Source organism: Chrysochloris asiatica, unplaced genomic scaffold (genome assembly GCF_000296735.1).
Source record: "Chrysochloris asiatica unplaced genomic scaffold, ChrAsi1.0 scaffold00033, whole genome shotgun sequence".
NCBI classification, from domain to species: Eukaryota; Metazoa; Chordata; class Mammalia; order Afrosoricida; family Chrysochloridae; genus Chrysochloris; species Chrysochloris asiatica.
Genome location: NW_006408551.1, coordinates 4,539,787 through 4,549,276, shown reverse-complemented (window position 1 = coordinate 4,549,276; position 9,490 = coordinate 4,539,787). Strand labels below are relative to the sequence as shown.

The window sequence follows — 9,490 nt, the reverse complement described above, 5'->3', positions numbered from 1 at the left end:
ACACACACACACACACAAGGGGCATGTAAAAAGTTTGTGAGAAAATGGAATGGAATTCTTCCGTGAACTTTTCTTGTTAACTCTGTATTGTGAGTTGAGAGAAGGTTTACAGAGCAGATCGTCAGCTTTACACTCTGCATATCCTACACTTCATTTCCTGACAATGGCTGCAATCCCCTCCATGGACGACCATCATTTATCCTCAATTCTTCCCTGTGATTCATGTTTCCATTCCACCTTCTTTCCCTATTCTTTTGAATTCTGTCCTGAGGTAAATACTATTCCAGTCTTGAACGGTTGACTGCTCCATGGTGTGCATACCTAACTATTGTTGTGTGACACTTATATACCTATCTGCGGCTTGACTGAAAACTGAGCCACGAGGCTGAGTTCAGTTGCAGACCCAAAGGGTAACTAAGAGCCATAGTCACAGGTTCCTCCTCTCTTTCGTATACAAGCTTTCCTGTTTTATATAGAGAACTCAGCCTCAGACAGAAAGTATACATTTTTAAATTACTTTTTCAAATTTTAAATACTAACTGTGCTCCCTAGTCCTCATGCATTGCTTCCACTCATAATACTATTGAGAGCAGGTGGTTTGAAAGGTTAGTTTTTACCTGATGGTGTTGTTTTAATCCAAAATGTAACCTGAATATTTCATTTATAAGTGAGCAGTCTCCACTGAGGTTAGCAGCTCGAATCTATCACAAAGACATAAAGCAAATAAACATTCATGTTTTTTATGTTTAAAATAACAACCACTTTTTTTAATTGAAAAAAGAATATAAAATCTGTGTTTTTCAAAGAAGAGAGTATATGTAAGATTTTCTTTAAAATTTTTATAAGTCTAGTGACTTGGGAACTCCATAAATTAAGAAAAAGCAACAAACACCCATGAGTTACACTAAACAATGCCAAACACGCTAGGGATTGAGGAAAGTTCAATCATCTACCAAAGGGAATTTATTAAACTTTAAACTGCAGTCTTACTGGCACAACTGACTTCTTTTGAAACCAAAAGTCAGAGAGAGTTAGACCTTAAAGTTCCTGATCTTCAAGACACAAAGACACTGCTAGAAATTACTAAAAGGGCTTTAAGAAGGCATTCTTCCAAAGATTTACAAACTGAGTTTATATGTGAGCTAAAAACTAGAACATATCAGTGCTTAAGACATTTTGGGCATATGAATCTCCCAGCCCTAGTAGTCTAATCTTTGAAACTCTCTTGAACCTTCCTTCAAACCCACACAAGTTCAAGACATTCCTCCGGGGCTTAATGTCCCAAGAAAAATTCTATAGTACAAAACAGTTCTCCACACAACATAAAGAATCAAAAACATTCCAAATGGTCATGCTAAAAGCATGACAGCCTAAAGTCAGGATATGTTTTTTAATTAACTATTTTTTTTAATGGAAAAAAACAACTTTAATAAATAAAAAAGTCTTAGAACTAGCCACACTTGTAGATCCTACAGCCAAAAGTTGGCCATATTTTTGTCAGCTCCCTGCAAGCAGAGTGGCCCACTCTTTGTTATTTCTACAGCAACAAGGCCTTATTGCTCTGAGGAGCTCAAAGCTCCTAACACACTTTGATTAGCTAACGCATTAACTTTCATAATACCCAAAAGAGAAACTTATTTAAAAATTCAAGTTTAGTCTACTCTCCAAATCATATGAATTATAATTAGATGCAATGGGACCACTTATTAATTTCAAAAGAAAGAGAAAATAAGGTATAAAATATAAACCTGAGATTCACATTGGTTTTGGATTTTTTTACCTTCTCCTCATACTGCACTCCTCAGTTAATGGAATCTAAGTTGAAACACATATGTCTCCCTAAGAGCATAGATATGTGTATGTGAATGTGTATATGTGCAATTCCAAGCACTTGATAATAAACATATTTGTATGCTGTAGTTTTGTGACCCATCCCATTTAAGATGACTATGTTGTTGTTGTTGCTTTGTGCCGTGGAGTCGGTTCCGACTCATAGTGGCCTTGTACAGGGTTTCCGAGGCTATAAATCTTTATGGGAGCAGAAAGCCTCATCTTTCTCCCACAGAACAGCTGGTAGTTTCAAACTGCTGACCGTGAGATTAGCAGACCGATTCGTAACCACTACGTTACTAGAGCGCCTTATACTAAATGCTTTATTATAGGACAGCAATCTATGGACACCAGTTAAGAGCCTGATTGTAATCCTGCCTGGCTTGAGTACAGTCCTGCCTCTGCCAATTAATTGCTAACAACAGTATTTGAGGAGTCCTGATGTGGCACTGTAGGATAAGCACTGGACCACAAGGTTGGTTTGGACCACAAGGTTGGCGGTTCAAACTCACCAGCCACTCCTCAGAAACTCTATATAGGGTAGCTTTGAGTCAGAGCCAACTTGACAGCACTTAACAACAACAACACAGTATTTAAGGAGTCCTGGTGTGGTGCTATAGGATAAGCACTGGACTACTAACAACAAAGTTAAGGATTCAAGCCCACCAGCCACTGTTTATAAACCCTACATAGGGTTGCTATGAGCTGGAACCAACTCGATGACACTTAACAACAACAGTATTCTATATTGTTCATGCTTTACAATACATATATATTATTCAAAAAAAACAAGGATAATAGTATAGTAGTTTCCCCAGTGGGTTGTTGTGGAAATTTAATAACAATCCATACTAATGATTAAAATAATTTAGCACATAGCCCTCAACAAATGTTAACTATTTCATACAATAAACACTGCACTGTGAACCACAAGGTCCACAGTTCGAGCCTGCCAGTCCCTCCATGGGACAAAGATGAGCCTTTCTGCTCCTGCAAAGATTTAAAGCCTCAGAAACCCTATATAAGGTGGTTATGAATTGGAACTGACTGAACAGCACTTAAAAACAAAAACAACATTTCTATTATATTTACACAAGAGTGCTTTAAAACATTCATGAAAAAATAGAATTAAAGATAATGGCATTTTCCATGAACTTTTTATTTTTTCATAATAAGAACATTTATTAATATGGAGGAATCACTTCAAATTTATAAATTCTTATATTCTGACACGGCATCATGATAGATTTCTCTGCAAGTCCAGAAGCTGGTGCTTAACTGAAAACTCAGTTTAGGGTGTTAATAATAGCTTCTAATAAGAATATAATTTTATAGTATTTAAATTGAGCCCTGGTGTGGCACTGTAGGATAAGCAGTGGACTGATAAGCACAAGGTCAGTGGTTCAAGAGTCACCATGAGTCAGAACCACCTCAATGGCACATAACAAGTACAACAAGTGCATCATTATTATTATTTTAAAGATGCAATGAGATTGCCAAGTTTTATGAATCTCAATTCAAGGCAAGACACAAAGCAGTTGTTCAATTAATACTAACCCCTGAATTTTTTGAAGCCCCTCATATCCTATGCCTGATGCTGCTGAGTCCGTTCCAACTCATAGTAACCTAGAAGGACAGAGCAGAAGTGTCTCAGAGGGCTTCCCGGGCTGTGATCTTTACAGAGTCAGGATACCACCACATCTTTCTCCAGGAGAGCTGCTCATTAGGTTCAAACAGCTGACCTTTCAGTTAGCATCCAAGCATTAAGCCACTGCACCACCAGGGACCCTAATATAATGTATTCAGTAGGAAAACATTATCATGTCTTACATAATTTAATTCTAACATTTAATAGCCATCACTACTGCTAGGCTATTTAAAGACCTTAAAGTTATTTAAGATAATCCTAAAAAGAGATTTAAAATTTCTCTAGCTTTATCTCAAAAGCTCAATAAGTTAAGATCAGAAATTCAAGACTAAAGTGACATGATGTCAGTAAAACTAACTATATTTGGGAGACAAAGTGACACAAAGTCACTTGATAAAATCCGAAAGAACAAAAGAGTCTTCTACAATAAAACTCACCTCTGAGCAGGCCAAATGCCTGACATTGGTAAACCAGTCAACGTGCGCACGACAATGGTCAAAAGCATGAATGAGCTCGTGGGTGACCACTCTGTTCATATGGGCCTGGTTACGGATATTATTTTGGCACAAAACAATCTAGGAGACACCAAAACAAGAACTGTTAGGCCATTTCTAAAATCCACTCTCATTTCGTAGAATCCATCTTCTCTCCCACACTAAGGGGGTAGGCAGGGCGACCACCTGCTTGGAATGCCTCTGCCTGCCCCATACCAACCCACTGGAGATGCTCCACTGAGCCTTCCTCAGTCACTAACTTCTGCCTTCTCTCTCCAAACTGTAATGAACTAATTAACTATGGACACTAATTAACATGCCAGACGCATTGGGCTGACCATATCAGTCTGTCTTGGACTTCACAGCATTATGCCCAAGAGATGGGCTTTGGAGTGAAGCAGACTAGTTCAAATCCCACCCTTTTGCAATTGGGTGACCTTGGGCAAGTTTCTTAACTTCTCTGTGTTCAGTTGCCTCAACTATGAAAAGGAGATCATTAGAGTACCAGCCTCACAGAATTAAATGAGAATATATGTAAAATGCTTCTTATCGAGTTTTCTGAATGAGAATTAAATGAACAATATATGCACACTGGTGGTGTCCTGATCCTACTAGAATTGCCAGGAAAAATCCTCAGAATGACCTTCAGAAAGAAACACAAAAAGCCAAGGGCAAACTGAGCAGGATCCTATAAGAATAACAAAAACATGAGGGATCCTAATAATAATAGCTACCCATTTATTATATGTTTATTATGTGCCAGACACTGAGAAAAGTGTCAGATATTTTATATATATTCATCCAACGTCCATTCATTCAACTAACATGTATTGAAACCTAATCCTAACTTTTGAGGAATTTATAATCTATGGATGAAGAAAGAAATGAACCACACATTTACTAAACTCTTTAAACATGTGCAATGGCACTTAACATGAAGAAAAGCCAGGTTGTCATACAATGAATGAGGGTGTCTGACCTGGTCTGAAGGGCTGGGAAAGGCATCTCTGCAGAAGGAATGGGATCTGGAAGCTAAAGGATGAGTGAGAGTTAAGTTTGAGGAGCAGGTGGAAGGGGGTATTCCAGACTGAGAGAAAAACACATACAAAGTGCAAGGAGTGAAGGAGCAGAATGCTCCAGACTCTAAAAGCAGGACCACAGAGCTGAAGCATAGAGAGTTGGAGGAGGTGGCAGGCAGGAGATAGGGATGGTATAGTGGTGGTGGTTGGTGGTTATGTGCCGTGGAGTTGGTTCCGACCCATAGTGATCCTGCACAGGGTTTCCGAGGCTGTAAATTTTTATGGGAGCAGATAGCCTCATCTTTCTCCCGCGCAACAGCTGGTAGTTTCAAACTACTGACCTTGCGGTTTGCAACCTGATTCATAACCACTACGCTACCAGAGCTCCTAGGGATGGTGTAGTGGCAGGGGCCAAACCACTGAAGGCCTTTTCCTTATCCTGACAGCAACAGGAAGTCACTGAGGGTTGAAATAGGGTTAAATACTTTTGCTTTACTCTGTTTTTATCCTTTTGACTATAATGAAGAGAGTGTGCACAAGATGACAAAGACTACATGTAGATATTAGCTAAAGGTTATTAAAAGTATTCTAGGCAAAAGACAATAGTACTTGAGCTAGGAAGGTAGGAGCAAAAAAACGAGGTATTTGGGAGATAAATTGGACAACATTTGGTGATAAAATATGGAAAAGTGTCAGAGGTAACCAGAATTACCCCTAAATTTCTGGCTTGAGTAATAAAATGGATGATGGTACCACTCACGGAAATATGCAAAACTAAAAAAAGATCAGGTGAGGTGGTGATAAGAGATGGCAAAAATCATCCATTTGGACTTGGTCTGAGGTGCCTTTGAGACACTCAAATACAGGTGTTAGTGGGCACTTGAACATATGGAGAACTAAGACCTAAGAAAATAAATGGAATCCCTTTGGCAGAGTAGAGTTAAGAAGAGAAGAGTATCTAACATCAAGCATTAAGAGATTTCAACATTTAAGGGCTGCGAGAGGAAGGTACGCTAACAAAAAAGAATCCAAAAGAGCACTGTGATCTGGAAATCAAGGGAAGTATGTATGTTATTATTACCTACTAAAGTCAAGCATGTGCATGTTATATAAGCCAGCAATTCCATTTGCAGCCTTATACCTTAGAGAAATTCTTGCACATACGCGCCATCATAGAACAACAAGAACATTCATAGCAGCATTGTTCATAATGACAAAACTGGAAACAGGAGAAACTGTAGCACAGACATACAATGGAATACAACATAACAATGACTAAACACTGGGTTGCTAATCACAAGGTTGATGGTTCAAACCCACCAGAAGCACCTCGGAAACCCTCTACAGGGTCGCTGAGTCAGAACTGACTCGGTGAAACTTAACACATAACATGGAAGAATCTCACAAACAATGTTGAATAAAAGAATTAGGTTACATAAAACTATATATGTGATATTTCATTTACATAAAACTTGGAGTATTCCATTTACAAAGTTCAAATTAAACAAAATAACACATTGTTGGGGGGTACAGATACATGAATAGGTGGTAACATCACTTGAAAAAGCAGGGAATGGTTACCACAAAGTCAGGATAATGAAGGGAGGGATGCAAGTCAAAAGGCACACACATTTCTAAAGTCTTAGTTAGCAAGGGTCTAATTCTTAAACCTGGGTTGTTGTTGTTGCTGTGTACTGCTGAGTCAGTTCCAACTCATAGCAACCTCATATAGGGTTTCCAAGACTGTAAATATCTACTAGAGAAGAAAGCCTCATCCCCACCCCCACCCCCAGGGCAGCTGGTGGACTTGAACTTCTGACTTTGTGGTTAGAAGTGTAAAGCGTAACCCACTATGCCAACCAGGGCTCCTTTTTAATCCTGTATGCCACTTTATTATTATTATTATTGAAAGTGTACATACAGACTTTTGATACTCTTCTGTATGCATGAGAAAGGACTCCTCATAGCACAATGATCAAGTGCTCAACTGCTAATCAAAAGGTCGGCAGTTCGAACCCAGAAGCCACCCTACAAGAGAAAGATGCAGCAGTCTGTTTCTGTAAAGATTACAGCCTTGGAAACCCTATGGGCTAGATCTACTCTGTACTATAAGGGGGCTAGAAGTCAGAATTTGACTCAACAACAATCGTTTTAGCTTGGTATGCATGAGATAGTTCACAATAAAAATTTTAATTTAAAAAATAAAAGGAGACAGTTATCAACCGTGTCCAACACCTTTGAAGAAAATTCAAAAGGTCTGCCATATTTAACTACAATAGGAGTGAATTTACTAAGTCACTCCTGTTGTGGTTAAATACAGGAGTGACTTAGTAAATTTTAGTGAGATTCATTTTAGTGAGCGCTTTGGTTACTACGGAGTCCTGGTGTGGTGCTGCAGGTTAATGCAGTGGACTGCAAGGTCATTCTGAACCTCAAGGTCAGCAGTTCAAGCTCACCAACTGCTGCTCCTGAGAAACCCTATACAGCGTCACTATGAATCAGAACAGACTTGACGGCACTTAACAATAGGTTACTATGGAGTCCTGGTGTAGCGCTATGGATTAATGTGCTGGACTGCAAAGTCGGTTTGAACCACAAAGTCAGTAGAATAGTTCAAGCTCACCAGCCACTCCTCAGAAACCCTATACAGGGTCGCCATGAGTCAGAATCAACCTGACAGCACTTAACAACAACAGCAACATGGGTTACTAAGAAGTTCTGGTATGGTGCTATGTGATAAGCACTGGACTGCTAACTGCTGGTCAGAGGTTCAAACCCACCACTTGCTCCTTGGAAACCCTATACTGGGCTGGTATGATTTGGAACCAATTCAATGGTACTTAGTAACAGCAATAAGTACCAATAATAACCAATAATCATAGGTACCATGATTACCCATTTACAAATGACTATGAATAAAAACAAGTAACTTGCCCAGGGTCCCTCCCGGACCCTCTTTTGTCTTACCACAACTAATAAGCACAGGAACTGGGATTAGAACCCAAGTCCGTCTGTCTGACTCCAAAATCCAGACTTGATATGCTGCTTTTTCCCAGGATTCTTGTCTCTTTCCTGTGACTGGTACAAAAAAGTACACTATAGAAGGTAGAAGGTAAACATATAAAATTCTACAGCCGGAAATAAATTGCTGTTGTTGTTGTTAAGTGTCATCAAGTTAGTTCTAGCTCATAGCTGGTGGGTTTGAACTGATGACCGTGTGGTTCACAGTCCAGTATTTCCTACAGTGCCACACCAGGAGTCCAGGAAATAGATAAGAGTAGTTAAATGTAGGTTTTATCTCAAGATGATTTATTGTTGTTAAGTACCAAGGAGTCAGTTCCAACTCATAGTGACCCTGTACAGGGTTTCCAAGGCTATAAATCTTTACAGAAGCAGAACACCTCATCTTTCTCCCTCAGAACAGCTGGTAGTTTCGAACTGCTGACCTTAGTAGCAGTTACTTATAACATCTTCATCTACTTTTGTCACGCAACATGTATCATCCATCCATCACCTCCAAAACACTGTCATAACCATCTTGTAACTTCAAACTAATAACAACATTTATTGAATGCTAACTGTGGACCATGGAGTCGGTCCGACACCTTGCACAGGGTTTCCGAGGCTGTAAATCTTAATGGGAGCAGAACACCTCATCTTTCTCCCACGGAACCGCTGGTAGTTTCAAACTGCTGACCTTAAGGTTTGCAGTCTGACTCGTAACCACTACGCTAGGAGCTCTGGTAGCATAGTGGTTACGACTTGGGCTGCTAACCTCAAGGTCAGCTGTTTGAAACTACCCAAGCCATTCTGTGGGAGAAAGATGAGGCGGTCTGCTCCCGTAAAGATTTACAGCCTTGGAAACCCTGTTACAGGGTCGCTATGAGTCAGAGGTCTTACAGGTCAGCCCCTGAGGATCATTAGGCCTCCAGCCTAAAATGTCAATTTTACTTCGTGTCTCTCTAGACATGGGGGGAATTTGATGTTCATCAGAAACCTGACTGGATATAGCAAGCGCAAACTCTTTAAAGAGCTCCAAAATCAGTCAGCCCTAGCTATTCCGCGAGCAGATGTCTGGTGGTATTATGGGAAACAATTATTCGGGGCTTTACCAGCAAATTGGAGTGGCACCTGTGCTTTGGGGCAATTGGCCATCCCTTTCACCCTGGCAGTCCATCAACCAACAACTACAGGAAACAGGCATAAAGCCAAAAGAAGTGTAGTTACTCCCTGAGGGGTGCCAAACAAATTCAAAACAAGAAACCAAATAGCTGCAGGGTTTGAATCTGTATTATTCTGGTGGTCAGCCATTAACAAAAATGGATTAACTGGATTAACTACATCTATTATAATCAACAAAGATTTGTGAATTATACCAGGGGTGCTATAAAAGGAACAGCAGAACAATTAGGACCTACTAGCAAAATGGCCCTGGAAAATAAGTTAGCCCTAGATATGATATTAGCAGAAAAAGAAGAAGAATGTATCATGATCAAAGT

At 39.7% G+C, this 9,490-nt stretch overlaps 1 protein-coding gene across 1 annotated transcript in view; it reads right to left on the bottom strand.

The window, feature by feature from the left end:
* XRCC6BP1 (XRCC6 binding protein 1) overlaps positions 1-9,490 on the bottom strand; it is a 30,535-nt gene that overhangs the window by 4,790 nt on the left and 16,255 nt on the right. The window contains exons 4-5 of the mRNA XM_006859506.1: positions 3,916-4,053; positions 618-701 (exon numbers count right to left, since the gene is read on the bottom strand). Coding sequence (XP_006859568.1) covers positions 618-701; positions 3,916-4,053 — 222 coding nt within the window. The remainder of the gene's footprint in view (positions 1-617; positions 702-3,915; positions 4,054-9,490) is intronic.